At 28.3% G+C, this 27,213-nt stretch overlaps 1 protein-coding gene across 1 annotated transcript; it reads left to right on the forward strand.

Moving 5' to 3' along the window:
- Positions 1-24,429: 24,429 nt before the first annotated feature.
- Positions 24,430-26,227, forward strand: LOC139867632 (ethylene-responsive transcription factor RAP2-4). Its single transcript, XM_071855996.1, has one exon. The coding sequence runs from the start codon at positions 25,049-25,051 to the stop codon at positions 25,946-25,948; it is 900 nt and encodes a 299-aa protein (XP_071712097.1). The 5' UTR covers positions 24,430-25,048; the 3' UTR covers positions 25,949-26,227.
- Positions 26,228-27,213: the final 986 nt, after the last annotated feature.

The following is a 27,213-nucleotide window of genomic DNA, read 5'->3' on the forward strand; positions in this document are numbered from 1 at the left end:
CTTGTCTTAGATTGATTGTTTGCTAAACCGGACCAAGGGGGTAAACTAGATTAAAAAGGTTAAACAAAATAGGAATGAATTGTGTAGAGCGAAAGCAAAGACAATTGTTATTCAAGTCTTTAATCTAGCTAATCAACTAGTCACAAACGAAAAGGTTTAAGTAATAGGGAACCCTCACTTAGTAATTCTAGTTTGAGTACTCGCTAAAGAGAACTCTTGGTGGGTCGATTTAGGCGATTAGCATGCTTATAATAGTTGTTTGATTACAAATACAAGAACCATAGTGAAAAGGGAACCCTTGATCTTGTTATTGTGTTTGCGTGTTTATCCGAGAGAACTCTTAGTAAACCTATTAGATAACTTACACACATAATTATTCAATCAGGCCTTAATATCAAAACTTACATTCAATATCGAGGGTAAAAAGTCTAGATGAGCATATTCCTTTTATTTGTTATAAAAACTATCTTTCATCTTCATAAACCTAAAATACCAAAAATTATTGTCTTTAAACTTATTCCTTTATTGATTTGCCCATCGTTAAAGGGCAACCCAATATCTTGTACTTGTGTGATTCCTTTTATTTTAGCTTAATCACAATTTAGTTCATACAATCTTAATTTGCACATATAACTGTCCTTGGAACTATACACGGATTTTACCATTATCTATACTACTACACGATCGGGTACACTGCCCGTTAGTGTGTGTAATCTTTAAACCCGGTACTTTCCATACGATAAATTCATATACCACTTTTCGCACATCAAGTTTTTGCAAAATTCTTAATAATAATACTTTTGTTAATAATAACAATTCTAAATGTTACCAATACTGTGATGACCCAGAAATTTCGACTAAATTTAAACTTAATCTTTGTATGATTAACATTTCCGACACGATAAGCAAAGTCTGTAAAACTGAATCTCAAAATTTTTGAATTACTTTTATATATTTAAATACCCTTCGGTTGTTTTCGACGATTCGCGAACAATTATATGTAAATAGATACATATATACTATAACATGAAAAGGTAACAATGTATTAATTGTTTGATACCGTACATTAAACTTATTGGTTTAAATATCTATTCGAATGTATATGATAAGTTGAAATATTTATTATTAAAATTTATTTATAAATAACTTCCAATGTGTATTTAAAAATTGATTTATGTATATTAAAAAGATATATACATATATATAATAAACGATAGTAACATTCGTTTATTGATTCAATTGATATTTAGTTAAGTTAACTAAGGCGTTTAAGATGAACCAGTTAAACACTAATTTGTTACAGTGTTTTCAAATTGCCACATTACTCAAAATGCTACAGTGTTTTCGAAAATCACTATTTGCTACAGTGAAATTGACTTTGCTACAGTGAATTGCTACAGTAAAATTTGACTTTGCTACAGTAACTTTGCTACAGTAAAACACTATTATAAAAATGTGTTTTAACAAATAGCGAGACGATGATTTATAGAAGTAAATGACCAAAACACTCGAAAGTTTAAGATACACTTTGAGTGATATAATTAAGGGATAATTTAAGGCTATATTTTGACAAAGGTACGTGTCACGAAATGTAAAATGCAAGTTTTCTAAGCGTACGAAAATGCGTTCGAGAAACCGGAACCGGGACATAAGTCGAGTGATGACGTACGACTTATCGGACCAAAAATATCTAGTCTACTATGCACAAGAATAAAATATAATATATAAATAATTATATTAATTATTTATATATTTATATTTATTTTATATTATGTCGACAAGCTAGGAGCCAAAACAATGTGAGCTGTCCCTGGTCCTCATGCGAGTCGCATGGCCAGAAGGCCATTTCCATGCGAGTCGCATGACTCCAGATTCCAGGCCAGGTACTATAAATTCAGGTGTTTTGCTCGAATGAAAAATCAAATATATATTACTCCGTATAATATTTATTATTATTATTATTATTATTATTATTATTATTATTATTATTATTATTATTATTATTAAGATTATTATTAATCTTATTAATCTTAATATTAGTATTATTATTTTTGCGATACAAAAATAATAATGTACATCAAATATTACGACGGAGTGCTGTCCAAGTAATTTTCAAAATGAGTTTTCGAGCAAGCTAGAGCTAAGGAAATTATGGGTTATTGCCAAGGAGGTTATGGGTAATGTTCGGGGGTATTTTTTTTCTGAATCAAACCTCGTGTTTATCATCTCCGATGCGTCTACGTGCTTTCCTGCAATATTGTATATCAATATTAAACAGTGAGTTCATTTGATTCCCTTTTACTCTTTATATTTTTGGGACTGAGAATACATGCGCTATTTTTACAACTGCTTTATTAAATGCTTTTGAAATATATTTTTAACTGCGAATACATGCAAATGCTTTATTAACCGATATACAATATTTATATGCGTGAGTTTCATTGATCTTTTTTTTAATTGCTTTTGCAATCTTTATATTTTTGGGCTGAGTATACATGCACTTTATTTTAAACGCAATGGATACAAGTACATACTAAATTCTACACTGAGTTTGAACCGAAAATCCCTTAGCTTTGGTAACTAGTAACTGCCGGTTATAAGAACTGGTGGGCGCGAGTAGTTATATATGGATCCATAGGGCTTGACATCCCCGTTCGAGCTAGAGCGCTAGCCTTTTAACGGACGTATGCTATTTGAGAAGCGTACACGTTGGTTTGCATGTATTATTAAGATGATTATACAGAGGGTACAAATTATATAAACGTTAAAGTTTAGTTACCAGGGTGCTCAATTTTGTAGAACCGATTGATAAACGTTTCGGATGAAACAACTGAAATCTTGTGGTCCACCTTTTATTTAAAACATAATGATAAACGTTTTGAATGAAACAACTGAACTTTTGTAATCCACATTGATATACGGATTATGTGTAATATTAAAACTATGAACTCACCAACCTTTGTGTTGACACTTGAAGCATGTTTATTCTCAGGTTTCTAGAAGTCTTCCGCTGTTTGCTCATACGTGATACAAGTTATGTGCTTGGAGTCATACATGCTATATACAAGAAACTTGCATTCATCAAACCATTACCATGTATCTTATTTTGACTGTATTGTCAACAGATGTATTATTGTAAACCATTTAAATGGTGATTGTCTATACGTAGGAATCATCAGATGTAAAAAAACCTGGAATTTATATATTCATTTATGAAATACCTTTTCAAACGAATGCAATGTTACAAAATGTATCACATAGAGGTCAAATACCTCGCAATGAAATCAATGAATGACGTGTTCGTCCATATGGATTTGGAGCGATCGTCACAAATACTAATATTATTGATAAATATAATAGTTTTTATTATTTTCATATTCGTGATTTTGAATTAACATTTATAACAATACTTTTAATTATGATTTTTACTTAATCTTAATTATATTATACTTAATTCATGAATTACTTGTAATATTTTTATTTCATGACTCTCTTCCGAATATTCTAATATCTTCAGATTTAAATTTAGGAAATAACATTAATAATACAATTAATGCTTAATACTAATACTAGTCTTAATACTAATGATAATAGTAATATTACTTGTTTTAATGTTAATAACTAGTTATCGAACCCTCGCTTCGCGCCGGGGGTTCGATTTTCAATGTATTTTATTGCGTTTAGTAAAATTATTTTGTGGCTAACGATGATGTCGTTGAAGCGCAACTCGAGTCGAACTAAAAGGTATAACCCGTGAGAGATTTAAATGTTATTTTAAATTAACAATATATGTGCATCTCCGCATTTCGCTATGGAATTGTCGACTTTTAAAAAATTTAACGCAAAATCAACGTGTATGAAAAGTACCCCAAATATTTAGCATTTTTTAAAAAGCGTTCGTTTTGCGTATAGCTAGTGACATTGTGTTCCTAAAATTATTTCGAGTTTAACGATGGTATCGGAAAAATTTAACTCGTTGCGAGCGAGAAAATATGACCCGTTGAATATTTGGGTGGAGTTTATTTAAGATTTTTTATGAAAATGGTTATTTGACGCTTTACCCCCCTGTTTGGGGGTCGATTTGAAGTTTTCAAAAAAGTGTGGGGGGCTTTGTTGGTAAAATGAAATCTAGTTAAAGTTTTTAAAAAAATGTGAAAAGTCGAAAATGCCCCTGGTTACTATTCATAACTTTTGTCTATTAGTTAATACTAGTTATCGAACCCTCGCTTCGCGCCGGGGGTTCGGTTTTTAATGTATTTTATTGCATTTAGTAAAATTATTTTGTGGCTAACGATAATGTCATTGAAGCGCAGCTCGAGTCGAACTAAAAGGTATAACCCGTGAGAGATTTAAATATTATTTTAAATTAACAATATATGTGCATCTCCGCGTTTCGATATGGAATTGTCGACTTTTAAAAATTTAACGCAAAATCAACGTGTATGAAAAGTACCCCAAATATTTAGCGTTTTTTTAAAAGCGTCCATTTTGCGTATAGCTAGTGACATTGTGTTCCTACAATTATTTCGAGTTTAACGATGGTGTCGAAAAAATTTAACTCGTTGCGAGCGAGAAGATATGACCCGTTGAATATTTGGGTGGAGTTTATTTAAAATTTTTTATGAAAATAGTTATTTGACACTTTCCCCCCTGTTTGGGGGGTCGATTTGAATTTTTCAAAAAAGTGTGGGGGGCGTTGTTAGTAAAATGAAATTTAGTTAGAATTAAAAAAAAAGATAAGAAGTCGAAAATGCCCCTGATTACTATTCATAACTTTTGTCTATTAGTTAATATGTAAATGTTCATAATATTCATGTTAGTAGTAACATAACTATAATCTTAATCCTAATATTTAGTAATAACAGTAGTAATATAATAATAATAATAATACTAATAGTAATAATAATGTTAATACTAATAATATTAGAAATGTTAATAATATAAACTATATTAATCATAATAATTTTTATGACTAGGTTATTAATAATAATGATAATAGTTAGCAATACATTAATATTAGTAAGTAACAATAAACACATCATAATAATAATAATAATAATAATAATAATAATAATAATAATAATAATAATAATAATAATAATAATAATAATAATAATAATAATAATAATAATATTAATAGTAATAATAATAATAATGAAGAATAATTACAACCTTTAAAGAAACCAAAAAAAGAATTCGCCACTAGAGAGACTCGAACCCGCGACCTTTTGAAACCCGGCACCCCACTTAACCAGCTGGGCTGATGCCCGTTTTCTGTTTTTAAATCCCCTCAAAATTTATTATAACCTGTATTCTGTTTATGCTCCTTCATCTTCTCCAGTAAATAAATCAATCGAGCAGACATGTAACGATCAGGGATCAATCCCTATTTTATATAATTTTAGTGTTTATAAATGATACATAAACGACTAGTGATCAATTCAATTAATTAAAACAAAAAAAATTTAAATGAAACTGAATAAGCTTGCTGCTGTCGCAGTTTTTTAACAAAACAAAAAAATTGATTTTCGATTTTAAGAGCGTTTTAACAAAAAACTTCCTATACGAAATAGTTTGGAAATCATGTATACAAACTTTAGGAATCATCAATTGTTCCATAAACTCAAAAACGAACTCGAATTTCCTTATGAACAAATTGTTTGACTTTTTAATTTATATGTTTGACTCCAAAATTCAAACTCAATATTAAAAATTGGAGCTTAAGCTTTTGCAGATAGTTGGAGTAGAAGATTTAAAGAACAACTGCATTTACACATTTTGAAGATTTTTCATTTTCGACGTTTTTGAAAAATTGAAACAAAACAGAGAACTGAAACTGTATTTCTTCGATTTTTAATTTAACTACGACAGATTGAGCTGTTATAATTGATAATTGATATTGGTAAATTAAATTCATGTGGGTTTGTCAAATAATATGAGTTAAGTGATTGCCTTATACTGAAAATATATCGGCAGAATATTCGAAACAAAAGGAAGAAACCAAAAAAAAAAATATAGTCAGATAGAGATGGCGTACCAATCTGTTCCTATATATATTATTTAATTTATCAGCTAATTTTAATAGATCAGATATTGATTCTATGAATCTGGTTTTATTTATCATGATTTATATATAATTGATGTTAATAATTAATAAATACAAATATATAAATAATAATAATACTTTCAATAATAATAACAATAATAATATAAACAGCAAGTATAATGTTAATTATTAACAATATTGTTAATAATGATATTAATAATATTAATGATAATAATAAATTGTATTATAATAATAACAATAATTATAATAGTTTACTGATTTTAGTAATACTGATTATACTTTCAATCATAATAATAATATTATAACAAATTAAATGTAACAATTTCATATCTACATTTTATATATAGTAGTATTAATAATATCAATATAATATTAATAATGAAAGTAACAAATAATAATATTAGTATAACAATTATATTTTTAATTTGTAAACACATTTACTATCTTAAAATTTATTAATTATGTTTATTTAATAATTATCTCATTTATTATATGATAAAATTTATTGAATATCTAATATTTATATCTTACAATGTTATAATTTTTATTTATAGAAATCATATATATAGATTATTTTTACTATCATATATATATATATATATATATATATATATATATATATATATATATATATATATATATATATATATATATATATTCATATGATAGTAACTTAATTATTCTATATATTATTTTATATTTTTAATTCTAATAATTATTTTGTATTTTATTATTTAACATTGTTATATATATACATATTTTCAAATATATATATATATATATACATATATATATATATATATATTACATATAAATTTACACAATGGTTCGTGAATCGTCGGGAATAGTCAAGGACAAATGTATACATGAACACAGTTCAAAGTTTTTTTGAGACTTCTGCATTACAGACTTTGCTTATCATATCGAAATCAAATAAGTTTCAAGTTTAAATTTGGTCAGAAATTCCCGGGTCATCACAGTACCTATCCGTTAAAGAAATTTCGTCCCGAAATTTAAAAGAGGTCGTCATGACTAACAATAAATATGTTTTCCTGACGAATATGAGCTGATAAATAGAGTTTTATCATTATTGAATAATACAGATAAAATAATTCGATTATTCGAAGAGCACGAATGAAGCTATCACAAAAGAGTGAAATGAATAAATGAAGTTTCGTTTTAATTTTTGACGTTGTCTTGGTTGAATTCCAAAATTCAAGGGATATAAAGAAAATCTTCGAAATCTAAAAGATTTGATTCTTCGGCGAGTAAAGAAATTAAGATCTCTGTAATTAAATACGGTGATCCATCTTGATTACACTGTCTGATATTTCCATTATAATTTAAGCTCTTCCGTTCCATTATTTTCACCATTCTTACACTTTCTTCCTTTATTCATACACCCAATAGATTGTGAAAATGTTTAATCCAGTTCTAATACTTGATATTTTTCCTAATTATCATTTCCGTCATCCTTCTTTCCAATCTTCCGCCAGAGAATTCTGTTTACTTCTACTATTACCTTGGGTGATACTCTTCTTAATTATACCGTGTCTTTATATTGCTATTCTTATTAATATCCATGGTTTGTGACCTCCGTGTTGTTATTGAGCTTTATATTTTCTCTTATATTTTGGAGCTCTTTGCCTTTTTATTCTCCTCTCGACCTCTAGTAAAGCGAGTGAAGGTCCAGAATTCATAAGTATGTAACCTCGAATGAACTTTATGTTCTAAACAAGAAAGAACGAAATCGCACGATTTGATTTGTCAAATTACCTGAATCACTGAGAATAGAACTATCAAGAATATACCTTCTTGATATGTTCAGAAGTTAAGCAGAATGAAAGAGTTACGTAACATGGCACATAATGACGTTATGATCTGTGAATCATCACGTCCCATTAGAAACTCAGCATGAATTACTGTAATATAATCACGTTGATCAAGTGTCATTATATTATACTAACTCATTCATCAGTTCCTAACATTACTTCAATAACATTCATATTTTAAGCTCGAAAGTTTACAGAATGTAGAAACTAACAGTTTCTATATGATGTAACACTGATAGCATGAAGAGATAAATAATTTCGGACGAGAATATTTATGAAAATATCCTCAGAAATATCGAAGATATTAATGATGATATTTTGAAATTTCTAAGTTCGATGGTTGATGAAGAAAGATTTTCCGCAAGATTTTAACATGACTTTGGAGCAGGATATTCTCTAAAGATTTCATCTGATCCCGAATTACCTGGATTCTTTGAATATAGGGTTTGGTCCTTGTATATGTCCTTGGTCTCCTTCATAGTTCGCTCAATTTGTTTTTCAGTACCAAATTTTCTATCGAGCGTCCTTAACACTCTTTTCTTTATCATCAAACTTTTGGCCGTTTAGGCCATCTATTATTTTTCTGTTTTCTCTGCATTTAATGCTACGATATCTGAACCATCGGTTATCAATCCGAGGTGGTTTCAGGAGAATTGTGTTTTTAGATGATTAAACGCTGATGATAATATGGTGGAATATGAAAGGTTCCCCGGTAACAATAAAAGAGCATGCATATATGTCAAGGTTATAATAAGGTTGTTTCGAACGAAAAGTCGAAGTTGACTTGTTGAAGCTGTGACAAATTTGGCTAATTTGAAGATATTGCAAAGTTATTTTCGGTAATAATAACGCTAAAGGAATTTAGCACAGCTACGTGTTAAACGTTTACTCAGTTTTCGAGAGTTTTTCAGATGCATAACTAAATGCGTCAATCTCTTCTTCCGTAGATGAAGTGCGGTTGGTTCATCCTCTCGGTTGAGGTATTTTCAAGAATCATGAAAGGTTTGAACGCAGATTGTAATCGTCAAGATATAAATGAGGTTTAAGATGAAATCAAGTGGCAAACTTGAAGAGTTATTTAGTTTCATATATTATAATCAATATTTTAATTCATTTTAATTATCCAATGTTATTAGTCCACAGTCGATAGTCCACAGTTGACAGTCCAATAATTCATATATAGTTTAATATATAATATTCGAATTAATTAATACATATCGTGACCCGTGTACATGTCTCAGACTCGATCACAACTTAAAGTATATATATTATTATAGAATCAACCTCAACCCTGTATAGCGAACTCTAACATTACAGCATATATAGAGTGTCTATGGTGATTCCAAATAATATATATATATGCGTCGATATGATATGTCAAAACCTTGTATACGTATCCCGATATTTAAATGCATAAATAACGGTATTTAAATGAAGATAAATAAAGTGCGTAAAATAAATAACAGAAATTAAATGACGATAAATAAAATTGCGAGAATTAAAATTGCGATAAAATAAATTGCGATAATTAAAATGTAATACAGAATTAACATTTAGCTAGGAACAGTTATCTAGGAACAGTTAGCATGGATTCTTAACAAAATTTCTCATGGTTAATTTGTTTGTTTCTAACAAATTTTTATTTTTGTCCAATATTTTCTTCATTATGCCACTTGTTGGATTCTAATAGATCAAAATTCAAATATGAAATTGAATGAATATGGTTATTCTGTGGTGAACGGATTTGTATATCGGTGGTTGTAAATATGATAGTAAATGACTGTTGAATTAGATTTGAAAGAATGTACAGTGTACTTATTAATGTGAAATCTAAATATTCCTCGGGTATTATGTGACGACCCGGGAATTTTCGACTAAATTTAAACTTAATCTTTATATGATTTCGATACGATAAGCAAAGTATGTAATGTTGAGTCTAGAAAATTTTGAAACGATGTTCATATGTTCAATTGACCTTCGACTGCTCTCGACGATTCACGAACAATTAATTGTAAATAGATATGTGTGTATGTATATATAAATAATAATTCAAAATATAATTTGAAGTATTATATGTTGTTGTTATTAAAAATTAATAAAATAAAGATATGATATTATAATAATTATTATTTAAAATATATCTCTATATATAAATAAAGTATATTAAAAATAAATATTAAATGCTTGTAATACTCGTTTGATATTCCGATTGATATTAAGCAAGTTAAATTCGAACTTATGTAATTTTTTAAAATAAAATGTGATCCGAAAATGAGTTATATAAGTTATAGGCTTATTAAAAGTATATTTAGGATCTAATTATTTAATTTTAACACTTTTTATATTTCACTCATAAATGAGAGAGACAGTTGATGTAATATTTATTTATTAAATTAATGACTGAATTTTATACCATAATGACCAAAATAAATAAATAAAGTTAATTTAAAAATATGGGATTTTTTTCGAGAACTTTTATCCACCACTGAATTAACAACGGAGCGGGATATATCACTCTTGATAGAATTATGAAGGCTGCTATAATCATAAACACGTTTAATGTGATTGAATTATTATAATATATTACTGTTTTCTTTTTCTATTCTCCACTAACTTATATGATACATAAAATATGCAAAGGCAAATGTAAATTGAAAACTACATTTCTATTATTTGCTTTCTCTTAACCCGAAGCCATGTCCACCACAATCACTTTTCGGTTACTATTATTAGAATTATTACTATTAACATATTTATATGTATTAATTATTAGTATTAATTAAATACGAATTTTAATGTCGATATAGAAAAAGGAAATCGGTTTCACATCCCTATCAGTATATTTATTTTTCTTTGTCCTGTCTCCTGTTTGCTCGTGATTTTTTTTTTTTTGTCGATACAACTGCAATACAAAACAATCAATCATCTTATTTTATTGAAAAGAAGGCATTCGATTTCCACCATCCTTTATCAATTATCACTACCTCACCATTGAAACAACCTTCACCTTGTTTTTTTTGTTTTTTTTCTTCCTCTTTACCATCGTGATGCACCACTATCCAACACCAATTTATTTCCAACTCCTTCCTCTTATTTCTCAATCGAACGCTATCAAACACCACCTTCATCAAACCCCAAAAACATCATTGTGAACCACCATGATTACCACCTCAACACTCATCTTCACCGCCACCTGCAACACTATCAAAAATCTCACATAAAGTTATACCCTTCCAGCTGGTTCTCACGATACACATGAGTAATCTAAGTGGACTTGGATTGCTAGTGGAAAATGAATTATTATGAAGATAATTATGAAGAAGAACCCGTCATTTTTTTTTCTCTTCTTGCGGTCACTACTATACCACTTTTATGGGTTGTCAACTTGGTTATAAAGGATATTATATTTTCTTATACAGCCTTTTTTTTTTTACTATGCATGGGAACAAGTGGAGCTAAAAGGGTCGACCAACTTTACTTTTAAGGGACCGGAATTATTTTTTATTTATTTATTTTTTGTGATCATGAATTAGAAGATGAAATAAATAATGATGATGTTGCGGATTAAAAAGTTGATGATGATGTTTGGTTACACGACAATGATGAAACATATATGATGGTTACGTTTATGTATGATGTTAGATTAATGATAATGGTTAGATGGTATTACGATGATGAAGAAAACTGAATTACGATTTAAATAAAAATAAAGAGGTAATTATTTCAGTAAAACACAAGATAGATCGAGTGGTTTGGGGTGAGGGTGTTGAACATGAGGTCATGGGTTCGAAACTAGGAGTTTGCATATATATTTTCTTTTTCTTCAATAAGATGTCTTAAGAGTTGGGTCAGTTGGGCTTCAAATACTGATAATTGGGCCGTGTTCTTTGTTATGATTCAAAGACGTTTGGGCCTAGCTGCTGTGGGCTTGTACCAAACTGATTTCAAGTAATGAAATCGATGAGGATGGATAGGTTTAGAAGAAGGAAACAGAAAAATTGGTTTATCAGATATTAAATTCGTGTAATTTCAGAAAAACCAAGACAGACGAATGGTTTAGGAGTAGTTTGGGTTATTGTGAGGTCTTGGGTTCGAGCCCCGTCTAAGCATTTCTTTTTAGAAGAAGCTTGGAAAGGGTATACTCTTTTATTTTATTTCTATCCTTATTATTATTATTATTAGTAATTATTAATTATTAATTATAATGATCATAATTATTATTATTATTATGATTGTTATTATTATTGTTATTAGTAGTATTATAATTATTATTATTATCACCATACTTAAAAGTATTAAAAATCATTATTATCATTAGTATAATTATCATTTATATGATTATGTTTATTATTATTAGTAACCTAAGTATTATTATAAATATTATCACTATTATTATCATTATGATTATCATTAATAGTATCGTTATTATTAAAAATTGTTAACATTATTATCATTTTTATTAAAATTATTATTTTACTATCATTAAAACTACCATTATTGTTATTAGCAGTATTATCTATATTATTATTATTAAAATAATTATGATTACTAAAATAAAAAGTTTTAATAACATTGTTAAAGTTATAGGTATAGAACTAATGATTTTATATACAAAAATATATTTAAATTACATAACTTAACTATATTAATATATCTGCTTATATAAAATGAAAATATATATAAATAAATAATGAAACTTATAAATTATTAATTTAACAAATACATCATTAATAATAAATAGATTCATTCGATTACGAGTATATGTTATACACAAATGATATAGGTTCGTGAATCCGAGGCCAACCCTACATTTGTTCAATGTCGTTATATGTATTTTTACTACAAAATACAATATGTGAGTTTCATTTGCTCTCTTTTTAAATGCTTTTGCAATGTATATTTTTGTGACTAAGAATACATGCGCTACTTTTATAACTGTTTTACGAAATAGACACAAGTACTTAAAACTACATTCTATGGCTGGATTATTAAACCGAATATGCCCCTTTTTAGTCAGGTAATCTAAGAATTAGGGAACAGTCACCCTAATTGACGCGAATCCTAAAGATAGATCTATCGGGCCCAACAAGCCCCATCCAAAGTACCAGATGCTTTAGTATTTTAAAATTTATATCATGTCCGAAGGAGGATCCCGAAATGATGGGGATATTCTAATATGCATATTGTGAATGTCGGTTACCAGGTGTTCAATCCATATGAATGATATTTTTGTCTCTATGCATGGGACGTATATTTATGAGAAATGGAAATATGAAATCTTGTGGTCTATTAAAATTATGAAATGATTATTTATGTTAAACTAATGAACTCACCAACCTTTTGGTTGACACTTTAAAGCATGTTTATTCTCAGGTACGAAAGAAATCTTCCGCTGTGCATTTGCTCATCTTAGAGATATTATTTGGAGTCATTCATGACATATTTCAAAAGATGTTGCATTCGAGTCGTTGAGTTCATCAAGATTATTATTAAGTCAATTAGAATAAGATATATTACGAAATTTTATGCATGTTGTCAACTTTCGATGTAATGAAAGATTGTCTTTTCAAAAACGAATGCAATGTTTGTAAAATGTATCATATAGAGGTCAAGTACCTCGCGATGTAATCAACTGTTGTGAATTGTTTATAATCGATATGGACTTCGTCCGGATGGATTAGGACGGGTCGCTTCATATTACCTACCCGTTAAAATATTTTCACCATTAACAGTTTGTACGAAAGAGTTTTTAATTACAATCTTTATGAAACAATATATATACATATATATTTTCTTCAGACATAATCATGGATTTAATGAGTTAATATGATATTAAACTCATTTGATTTACGTTAGAACAAGAATATATAATCTCTAAAACATTAAAGATTACATATTCGCCATGTTGAACGAAGATAAATGATGTAGAACGTCATGTAGAACGATGACGTTCTACATCATTTATCTTCGTTCAACATGGCGAATATGTAATCTCTAATGTTTTGGAGATTATATATTCTTGTATGCTCGGGGTACCGATTGTGATGTTGAGGCATGTGTTGTTGTGGTTTGTGTTGTTGCTGGTGGTACAGTTGATGCCGTTGATGTTGTTGAAGCTGGTAAATTTTGCGCCATATTTTCTAAGGCTACAACTCGGAAACTCATTGACTTTATTACTCCGGGATGATTGTCGGTATGAATGAGTGAATGAATAAGGTTTTGAATCTGACTTGTGATATAGTCGTGGCGAGACACTCTGGAAATGAGAGAGAAAATGATGTTACGAACAGGTTCTCCGGTAAGTGCTTCAGGTTCTTCACCAAGAGCGCAGGTTGGTGAGTGGAAAGGATCGCCTTCTTCTCGTCTCCATTGATTTAGTCGACTACGAAACCATCAGATGAATTGGGGATGGTTGATTGGTTGATTCATTCCGGTGACACTGCTTTCGGAGCTTGAGTGAAACTCTATGTCGGAATGGCTGTCGGATTAACTATCGGAATAGTTATCGGAATCTAAGGGACTCGAACTGGTTGAGGGACTCATCTCGTACGATCAGATGAAGGATTTCCGATAAGGAATAGAATAGGATGTAGATTAGTACCCTGCAATACATAATTTACATATGCATATATAATACTAAAATCCCATAAGTTATGGAGGAATCTACGGAAGCTGTCAGGCAAAGTCTACAGTAACAGATATGCTAAGATATGAATTAGCAGATACGCTAAGATACGAATTTTGTCTATACACTATTCATGCAATCATTGCAGTAAGATGTGTCTAGACTACGAATGATAAGCAGGTAATTTCCTAAGGATGATAAGCAGATGATTTCTGACACGAAATGATAAGCAAAACTTTTGACATGCAGACACGGTCGAAGTCCAGACTTACTAATGCATCCTAACGACTTATCAGTTAGACACACTAATGCAGACCTGGTTCGCTAAGACCACCGCTCTGATACCAACTTTCATGACCCGTCCTAATCCATCTAGATGAAATCCATATCGATTATAAACGATTCACAATAGTTGATTACATCGCGAGGTACTTGACCTCTATATGATACATTTTACAAACATTACATTCGTTTTTAAAAGACAAACTTTCATTACATCGACAGTTAACATACATGCATACCATTTCATAATATATCCAAATATAATTGACTTAATAATAATCTTGATGAACTCAACGACTCGAATGCAACATCTTTTGAAATATGTCATGAATGACTCCAAATAATATCTCTAATATGAGCAAATGCACAGCGGAAGATTTCTTTCATACCTGAGAATAAACATGATTTCAAGTGTCAACCAAAAGGTTGGTGAGTTCATTAGTTTAACATAAATAATCATTTCCATCATTATAATAGACCACAAGATTTTCATTTTCAGTTCTCATAAATATACGTCCCATGCATAGAGACAAAAATATCATTCATATGGATTGAACACCTGGTAACCGACGTTAACTTAATGCATAGAATATCCCCAAAACAGAACTTCTCGTCTGTATAATAATCTCGAAGTACTAAAGCATTCGTACCCCGAATGGGACTTGTCAAGGTCCATAGATCTATCTTTAGGATTCGCGTCAATCAGGGGCCATTTCCCTAAATTCTTAGGTTACCAGACTTGAAGGGCAATATTCGGTTTAATAATCCAACCATAGAATGTAATTTTAAGTACTTGTGTCTATTTCGTAAAGCAGTTGTAAAAACAGCGCATGTATTCTCAGTCCCAAAAATATATATTGCAAAAGCATTTAAAAAGGGAGCAAATGAAACTCACCTAATGTATTTTGTAGTAAAAATACATATGACAATATTGAACAATGCAGGGTTGGCCTCAGATTCACGAACCTATATCATTTGTGTATATATATATATATATTAAAACATATACTTGTAATCGAATATATATATATTTTATTGTTTATGATATAATTTTTATATTAATAACTTATATTCATTTTATGAAATTATTAAATTGTGTTATGTCATATGTAATATATATATATATATATATATATATATATATATATATATATATTTTTGTTTGTTAAAACAGTACTTTAGTAATACTAAGATAATATTTGAAATAGTAGTGATAATACTAATAAATATGATGATATTATTTATAATTTTATTAGTAAGGATATTAATGATAAGTTTAAATAATAAATCTCATAATAGTGATTATATCAGTAGTTTTTAATAAAGTGAATAATTTAATAGTAATGGTAATGAAAATAATAATTTCGATAACAATGCCTAATACTTAATAATAATAATGATAACAATAACAATTTTATTACAAGTAGCAATCTTAATAATAATACTTTTGTTAATAATAAAAATTCTAAATGTTACCAATACTAATATTATTGATAAATATAATAGTTTTTATTATTTTCATATTCGAGATTTTGAATTAACATTTATAACAATACTTTTAATTATGATTTTTACTTAATCTTAATTATATTATACTTAATTCATGAATTACTTATAATATTTTTATTTCATGACTCTCTTTCGAATATTCTAATATCTTTAGATTTAAATTTAGGAAATAACAATAATACAATTAATGCTTAATACTAATACTAGTCTTAATACTAATGATAATAGTAATATTACTTGTTTTAATGTTAATAATGTTCATAATATTCATGTTAGTAGTAACATAACTATAATCTTAATCCTAATATTTAGTAATAATAATAGTAATATAATAATAATAATACTAATAGTAATAATAATGTTAATACTAATACTAATAATATTAGAAATGTTAATAATATAAACTATATTAATCATAATAATTTTTATGACTAGTTTATTAATAATAATGATAATAGTTAGCAATACATTAATATTAGTAAGTAACAATAAACACATAACAACAACAACAACAACAACAACAATAATAATAATAATAATAATAATAATAATAATAATAATAATAATAATAATAATAATAATAATGAATAATAATAATAATAATAATAATAATAATAATAATAATAATAATAATAATAATAATAATAATAATAATAATAATAATAATAATAATAATAATAATAATAATTATTACAACCTTTGAAGAAACCAAAAAAAGAATTCGCCACTAGAGAGACTCGAACCCGCGACCTTTTGAAACCCGACACCCCACTTAACCAGCTGGGCTGATGCCCGTTTTCTGTTTTTAAATCCCCTCAAAATTTATTATAACCTGTATTCTGTTTATGCTCCTTCATCTTCTCCAGTAAATAAATCAATCGAGCAGACATGTAACGATCAGGGATCAATCCCTATTTTATATAATTTTAGTGTTTATAAATGATACATAAACGACTAGTGATCAATTCAATTAATTAAAACAAAAAAAAAATTAAATGAAATTGAATAAGTGAAGCGACCCGGCCTAATCCATCCGGACGAAGTCCATATCGATTATAAGCGATTCACAACAGTTGATTACATCGCGAGGTACTTGACCTCTATATGATACATTTTACAAACATTGCATTCATTTTTGAAAAGACAATCTTTCATTACATCGAAGGTTGACAGCATGCATACCATTTAATAATATATCCACTATAATTGACTTAATAATAATCTTGATGAACTCAACGACTCAAATGCAACGTCTTTTGAAAGATGCTATGACTCCAAGTAATATTTCTAGAATGAGCAAATGCACAGTGGAAGATTTCTTTCGTACCTGAGAATAAACATGCTTTAAAGTGTCAACCAAAAGGTTGGTGAGTTCATTAGTTTAACATAAATAATCATTTTCATCGTTTTAATAGACCACAAGAATTTCATTTCGAGTTCTCATAAATATACGTCCCATGCATAGAGACAAAAAAATCATTCATATGGTGAACACCTGGTAACCGACATTCACAATATGCATATAAGAATATCCCCATCATTCCGGGATCCTCCTTCGGACATGATATAAATTTTGAAGTACTAAAGCATCCGGTACTTTGGATGGGGCTTGTTGGGCCCGATAGATCTATCTTTAGGATTCGCGTCAATTAGGGTGTCTGTTCCCTAATTCTTAGATTACCAGACTTAATAAAAAAGGGGCATATTCGATTTGGATCATTCAACCATATAATGTAGTTTCGATTACTTGTGTCTATTTCGTAAAACATTTATATAAGTAGCGCATGTATTCTCAGTCCCAAAAATATATTTTGCAAAAGCATTTAAAAAAGGGAGTAATGAAACTCACGCATATAAATATTGTAAAACAGTTATTAAAACAGTGCATGTATTCTCAGCCCAAAAATGTAAAGAGTAAAAGGGAGCAAATGAAACTCACGCATATAAATATTGTAAAACAGTTATTAAAGCAGTGCATGTATTCTCAGTCCAAAAATTTAATGAGTAAAAGGGAACAAATGAAACTCACCTAATGTATTTTGTAGTAAAATACATATAACTATGTTGAACAATGCAGGGTTGGCCTCAGATTCACGAACCTATATTATTTGTGTATATATATTAATACACATAATCGTAATCAAAGAAGTTTATATATATAACCTATTAATGATATTATTTTTATATTAATAATATATTTACTTTCTCATATATTCCTTTTATAAAATAATATTTTGTTATGTTATATGTGTTAAATATATATATATATTTATGTATTTCATTTGTTTATCAAAACAGGAGTTCTAATTATTCTAAGTTAATATTAGTAAAAATAATGATAATAACATTAATAATATTATTATGTTAATAATAACTTTATTGGTGATAGTAACAATGATACTAATAATAATAATACTTGTAAAAATATTAATTTTAGTATTAACGATAATTATAATACTGACTTTAGTAATTTATATAATAATAATAATGCTCGTGATAATACAAATAATAATACTTATGTCAATATTAACAGTTCTATTATTTATAAAAGATGCTAATAATAATATTTACGAAAATGATAATAATTTGTATTATAAACCTATCCATGATAATAATATTATAGTTTTGAATTTAATAATAATATCATAATTAATTCTTATAATAATAATAAGAATGAATATAATACTTATAATTATAATGTTAACAACAATTATGATACTTATAATAATTATTATAATACTAGTTATAATACTAATTCTATCAATAATAATAATCATAATGATAACAATAATAATTATATTTATATTAATAATAACTTTAATAATAATCATAATAATTATAACTAAAAATGTAAACTACCTCAAAAATTGGTTTCTAAAAAGATTTGTCACCAGCTGGAATCGAACCCGAGATCCCTCGAATACCCGAACAACGCCTTAACCATTGCTCCATTATTGTCTTTCTGTTTTATAAACGTTTTAAATTTATAAATAATCTGTTTATATCTGATACAGGTTCTTCTTCTTCCTTAATTCCATTCGACCCGTAATCATATCTCAATTCAAATACTACTAACCAGTTGGATTTAGACTCTGTAAAGAAACAGTAAACGACTCTGCTTGATGAATTTAAATTAACAAAATTTCAATAATTTGTCTGTACAGGAGACGAAGAACATATATCCAACTCAAAATCAATTTCGATATTTTAGAAAGTTTCAGACAAAAATTATAACATGAACTAGGTTCTAAATCGTGCATTTAAACTTTCTGACTCGTCAATTGTTCCAAAAACTCAAATACGAATTCGAATTTTGACATGAACACTTTGGTTGACTTTTAGAAATTAAAGTTTGACTCTAAAATTGGAGCTCGATAAGAAGATTTGAACTTTGAAACTTTCCAGATAGTTTAAATGGATGTTTTCTAACACAATGACATTAACACTTTTTGAATTTTAACAAGAATTCGTAGTTTTTGAAAAATTGGAATAAGAACACATCAGATACCTGTTCTTCATTAGTTTCTGATTTAATTCGTTTAATAAAAACTGTTAAGGGTTATTGTAACTGATATTTGATAGAGTAAAGTCGTTTTTGAGTATATATCACTGAATACTATCGAGTCTTATAGAAATTGAGGGTCGACAATAATTATCTATCAGGTATAGAAATAAAAATAAAAATAAAAAGAAAAACAGATTCTTCTCTAATAGAATTTGGCTTGTAACGAATTTGGATTCAACAAAGTCGCTGTCATATTAAAAGAGGATGGCGATATCAAACTGAATTTGATTCCTAAACAGAAATCGTACATATGCTTTTATTTTATATAATTTATTATTACTAATTAATAATTGTAATTATTAATAATAATACAAATACTAATAATAATAATAATAATAATAATAATAATAATAATAATAATAATAATAAAATAATAATCATAATAATATCACTAATCTTAATAATAGATAATAATGATTCTCATAATTGATAATAATAAGAATGTTAATGGCATTAGTAATATTATTATTTATGTTAATAATAATTTTAATAACAATAACATGACAACTTATATATATATATCAAATTTCATATATATATATATATATATATATATATATATATATATATATATATATATATATATATATATATATATATATAAACTTAAATAATGATAAAAGTAATAATGATATTAATAACAATAATATTAACAATAATAAATTATATGTAACAACTTCATATTTGTATATTATATGTTATAATAATATTAATAATACAAATAACTAATATTAATATTAATAACAATAATAGGAATAATAATAATAATAACATAACAATTACATTTAATATGTTAACATTACATATTATTAATTATGTACACTTATTTTATATTTAACATATTTGAATATTTATTATTTATATATTTTATATTTATTACAATATATTAATACTTATTAATATAAATCATATATAGATTTATAATAATACCATATATACATTTATATATATATATATATATATATATATATATATATATATATATATATATATATATATATATATATATATATATATATATTTGTTTTAATAGTGACTTAATTATTCTAATTACTATTTTACATTTTTAATTCCACTTGATCAAAGTATACCTTATTAATTCAAGATGTTTATATATATATATATATACTCTTATTTATTTTTATATATATTTACATATTTATTTACACACAATTGTTCGTGAATCGTCGGGCATAGTCAAAGGTCAATTCGAATATATGAACATAGCTCTAAAGTTTCCGAGGCTCAATATTACAGATTTTGCTTATCGTGTCGGAATCCTATAAAGATTAAAGTTTAAATTTAGTCGGAAATTCCCGGGTCATCACAATAAGCTTGCTGCTGTCGCAGCTTTTTAACTAAAAAAAAATGATTTTCGATTTTAAGAGCGTTTTAACAAAAACTTCCTATACGAAATAGTTTGGAAATCATGTATACAAACTTTAGGAATCATCAATTGTTCCATAAACTCAAAAACGAACTCGAATTTCCTTATGAACAAATTATTTGACTTTTTAATTTATATGTTTGACTCCAAAATTCAAACTCAATATTAAAAATTAGAGCTTGAGCTTTTACAGATAGTTGGAGTAGAAGATTTAAAGAACAACTGCATTTACACATTTTGAAGATTTTTCATTTTCGACGTTTTTGAAAAATTGAAACAAAACAGAGAACTGAAACTGTATTTCTTCGATTTTTAATTTAACTACGACAGATTGAGCTGTTATAATTGATAATTGATATTGGTAAATTAAAGTCGTGTGGGTTTGTCAAATAATATGAGTTAATTGATTGTCTTATACTGAAAATATATCGGCAGAATATTCGAAACAAAAGGAAGAAACCAAAAAAAAATATAGTCAGATAGAGATGGCGTACCAATCTGTTCCTATATATATTATTTAATTTATCAGCTAATTTTAATAGATCAGATATTGATGCTATGAATCTGGTTTTATTTATCATGATTTATATATAATTGATGTTAATAATTAATAAATACAAATATATAAATAATAATAATACTGTCAATAATAATAACAATAAAAATATAAACAACAAGTATAATGTTAATTATTAACAATATTGTTAATAATGATATTAATAATATTAATGATAATAATAAATTGTATTATAATAATAACAATAATTATAATAGTTTACTGATTTTATTAATACTAATTATACTCTCAATCATAATAATAATATTATAACAAATTAAATGTATCAATTTCATATCTACATTTTATATATAGTAGTATTAATAATATCAATATAATATTAATAATGAAAGTAACAAATAATAATATTAGTATAACAATTATATTTTTAATTTGTAAACACATTTACTATCTTAAAATTTATTAATTATGTTTATTTAATAACTATCTCATTTATTATATGATAAAATTTATTGAATATCTAATATTTATATCTTACAATGTTATAATATTTATTTATAGAAATCATATATATAGATTCTTTTTACTATCATATATATATATATATATATATATATATATATATATATATATATATATATATATATATATATATATATATATATATATATATATATATATATATATATATATGTATATATATATATATGTATATGTATATATATATATGTATATGTATATATATATATGTATATATATATATGTATATATATATATATATATATATATATTCATATGATAGTAACTTAATTATTCTATATATTATTTTATATTTTTAATTCTAATAATTATTTTGTATTTTATTATTTAACATTGTTATATATATATACATATTTTCAAATTTATATATATATATATATATATACATACATATATATATTACATATAAATTTACACAATGGTTCGTGAATCGTCGGGAATAGTCAAGGTCAAATGTATACATGAACACAATTCAAAGTTTTTGAGATTTCTGCATTACAGACTTTGCTTATCATATCGAAATCAAATAAGTTTCAAGTTTAAATTTGGTCGGAAATTCCCTGGTCATCACATATATGTACATACATAAATGCAATATAGCAATAAAGTTATTTGATCATTTTAAATATTATACCTAAAGGTTATTAGCATAAGAAATATGTTATTACTCATCATAAAATGTATTTTACGTTTTAAAGTGAACATATAAATTTATGTTAATTTAGAAGGAGAGTAAATAATTAATCGAGCTCAGGGCCAGTCCCCATAATTTAAGGACCTAGAATGAGATGAAAAAAAGGTCCCTTAGACCGTATCGAATAATGCAAACTATTTAAAAGATGTCCTTTCACCACCGGTCTTCCAGCTGAGTGGTATCGAGCCTTAGTAGGGCGAGCCTGCGATTAGTTTCCAAACAACACGGGTTCGATTCCGAGGAGGGGAGGTTTTCTTCAGGATTTCCACGATTAGTTGCCAAGCAACCCGGGACCCGCGATTAGTGGCAAGCAATCCGGGTTCGATACTTGGATTTTCCTACCTAGCGTGCGTGGATGCAAATGAGAGCATTCGATGGCTCTGAAGCCGTTAAAAAAAGACCCTTTTCGCCTTGCTAGAATGCTTGTGAACTTTGATTTTTTCTCGGGCTTTTGATTGTTGTTTTTGGACATATTATGCTTTGTAGTTGCTGCTTCAGTTGCCTTTTCTTAGTTTCCATGCTTCTCAAATTCTCAATTAAGTCTGTATATATATTTTTTTGTTTTTGTTTTTTGAAAGGCAGCAGTCAGCATCGAATGATTTCATTTGCCACGCACGCACACACTATCGGGAGGAAACTCGAATCGCATTGCAGGAACCCGATCCTTAAACCATCCCGAGAGGCACGCAGACGGGTTGAATCATGAATGGTTCCGGGAGGAAACCTCCCATGAGGTCAATCTGTAGCTCCATATTTCAGACAGATTGATTAATAGTATGAACCGAACGAGGCTCGAACACATAACCTAAACCTCGCCCCCAACACATAAGGTGTTAAGATACCGTTGAAGCATGTAATATTTTACCGTAATATTAATGGCTAATGATAATTCAAAATTAAAATTGATAAATTTATCATCTTAATGTATTGATAGATTTTGTACAATATAATATAGAAATACATAAAAATTGTGAATCTATCAATTTGATAGTGAATTTAACAACAAGCAATATTCAATATTTACGAAGAATGATAACGTAATGTTGAGACATAATTCCATTTTTTACAATTCCATGTTGGAAGGTCATAGACTCACATGGCTACTATACACGATTTCCAGAAAAGAGTGATGATATGTTCATAATTCTTTTTTATTATGTACACAACCAACATATTTTACAGTATTATGCTGTACAAAACTGTAAAACATGTTGATCGTATAAATAACAAAAAAAGTTGTGTACATTTCAATTCCCTAAAAAAAAAAAAAAAACCAAATACCGTACATGTTTGTGTCAAAAACTTAACCACAATTTAAAAATTATCAACCATAGTTAGGAAGGTGGGTTGGTGTTGGGTTAAAGCAAGGGGGCGTTCATACTCCTATAAAGCACACCCACTACCTGATCTTCATTCTTCATTCCAAACACAAAAAGTGAGGCTGAGTGTCATCTTTTCACACACCACACACAAGCTCTATTTCACAACACACAAACATTTTCAATATTTTTTTTTGATAGTTTCTTTTTAATTAAATTAATTCCCCCCCTTCTGTAATCCCCGCTTCTCTTAATCCCTTTCTGTAAATCATCTGTCTTTCATAAACATTAAAAATCAATTGATTTGAGTTTGTTCTTTTTGATAATTTCAACTATTTTAATTGGCAAGAAAACAAACTTTTATTTAATTCATTTTTCTAGAGAGTCAGGTGTTTTCAGAATAGAGATCCATCTTTTTTTACTTGGGTTCTATCTCTAATTTTCTGTAAAAATCTGTTTTTAATTTGATTTTTTTTATTTAATCACACCTTTTAAGGGGTTGTATTTTTGTCCCTCAAGGTTGATTTTATTTTCAATTTCAAGAGGAAAAAAGGGTTTGAATATTTGTAAACCCCTTAAATTCCTTAATTTTCCTATTTTTTCTTGGGAAAATCTTGAATTATCACCTCTTTTGTTAATTTTGGTAAACAAAAAAAGGTGATTTTTATTTCCTTTCTTTAATTATTTGCTTTTTTGAAATTAGTAATTAAAATGGCTTCTACTACAATGGAATTTTGGAATTTTAATGATTTTCAACAACTCAATGGTGGTGAGCTTATGGATGCACTTGAACCATTTATCAAACAAGATTACCAAAATACCCTTCCCTATTCTTCTCCCTCTACTTCTTACCCGAACCCTTCCTCTTTTTCTTCTCCCCAAATAGAATCCGGGTCGTACCCGGATTTCTACCCGATTCAAGATCCGAACCTTTCTTCATTCGGCTTGAACCAACTAACCCCCACTCAAATCCACCAGATCCAAACCCAAATCAAATTACCCACCACCCATCACAACTACTTGAGTCCGAAACCGGTACCCATGAAGCAAATCGGATCCCCACCAAAACCAGCAAAACTTTACCGAGGTGTTAGGCAAAGGCACTGGGGAAAATGGGTCGCAGAGATCCGTTTACCCAAGAACAGGACCCGGCTTTGGTTAGGCACATTTGATACAGCCGAAGAAGCAGCCTTGGCTTATGACATAGCAGCATACAAGTTGCGTGGAGACCACGCGCGTCTCAATTTCCCTCACTTGCGTCACAATGGATCTCACATCGGCGGCGCGTTTGGTGACTACGCGCCACTACACTCCTCCGTCGACGCTAAGCTTAAAGCGATCTGCCAAAGTCTTGCCGAGGGTAAGAGTATCGACGGTGCTAAGAAGAAAAGTCAACGCCGGTCAACCGCCGTGAAAGTTGTGGAGCAACCGGAAGTAGTGAACGTTGAAGGGTCGGAGAGTGAAGGTTCCGGCGGATCGTCACCGTCATCGGAGGTGACGGAGCTTTGGTTACCGGAGTTTACGGAAGACGATGGCGCGTGGGGCGCGTCGGATAATTTTTCGTTGGAAAAGTATCCGTCGTATGAGATTGACTGGGGTTCTATACTGTAATCGTTTTTATTTGTGTAGTTATAAGTTACACAACTGCCACTGCTATTTGAACACGTGGCGGTTGTGAGGGGTATATTTGTACTTTGTAGGTACTTTGAGGGTATGTTTGTAAATCTAGAAAAGGGGAGCTACCGCAATGAATTTTTGTAATTGTAGAGCTCCTTTCTATTTTAGTGGGTAGTTAAGTATTATTTTTTTCTTTTCTTTGGCTAGGTTATCCATCTACGGAGTATTATGTAAATTCAGTTTAATAATATACACTACGTTAATATAATGCTAGTTATTTTATGTTTTCTTTTTTAAAAAGCAGATGTATATGAATGTTTATTGGGTAAGCAAGATGTATATGTATAAACAGGAACTTGGTTACAAGCAATCACAACGAATAAATACAAGAAATGATATACTTTTTACAATAAGAGGAGACCCGCAAATTAACCAATTCTCTAAGGATGGCAAAAATGGCTAAAAGACCCGGCATCTGATACGTAAACTCAAAACCCTACATTATTAGTACGGGTTCGAGTATTCGGATCGTGAGCTGAGTATGAGGATACTTTTAATTTTTTTTTGCAGAGTTTGGATAAGTTTAGATATAAACCTGCATATCCGACTCGAAGTGGATTTAAATTTTATTAACATCATTAATAAAATTTAACGATAATAATATAAGCGATAAATGTGGTATTGTACTATTATTCATTATATATTTAGTCATTTAGATTTAACTAGCTGTGGAGCCCTCGCTTTGCGCCGGGGGCTCCGTTTTGAATGCGACTTAAAAAAAAAAGTCTTGATATATTTTGTAAAAAGGAAGTTTTTTCGACATCTAACATTGAAGGGGGTTGATCATATACATAGTATTGTATATGTATATTTTATTTACTAAAGGCTGAAAGTAGAATTTATGCGAAGTATATTCGAAAGGCTCGGAATATTCGCTGAAAATAAAGATAGCGGGCCAGTTTCCGCGCTAATGAAAGACTGCGGGTCGCTTTGCTAAGTTTTTGCGGATAGTTAAGCAATCCGCAGACCGCGGATATTTTGAATACTATAAATAGAGAGCTCGGCCTCTCATTTATAGGTTGTTGATTCTCTGCCATTTGCCCAAGCCTTTTGTGATTTTCACTTGTTGATCATATACATAGCGTTGTATATGTATATTTTATTTGCTACAGGCCAAGAGCAGAATTACGCGGACCCTAAAGCCAAGATATGCAATATTCGCTGAAAATAAAGTACAACAGTTATGTTTCCGCGTTAAT

This window comes from Rutidosis leptorrhynchoides, chromosome 9, assembly GCF_046630445.1.
Source record: "Rutidosis leptorrhynchoides isolate AG116_Rl617_1_P2 chromosome 9, CSIRO_AGI_Rlap_v1, whole genome shotgun sequence".
NCBI classification, from domain to species: domain Eukaryota; kingdom Viridiplantae; phylum Streptophyta; class Magnoliopsida; order Asterales; family Asteraceae; genus Rutidosis; species Rutidosis leptorrhynchoides.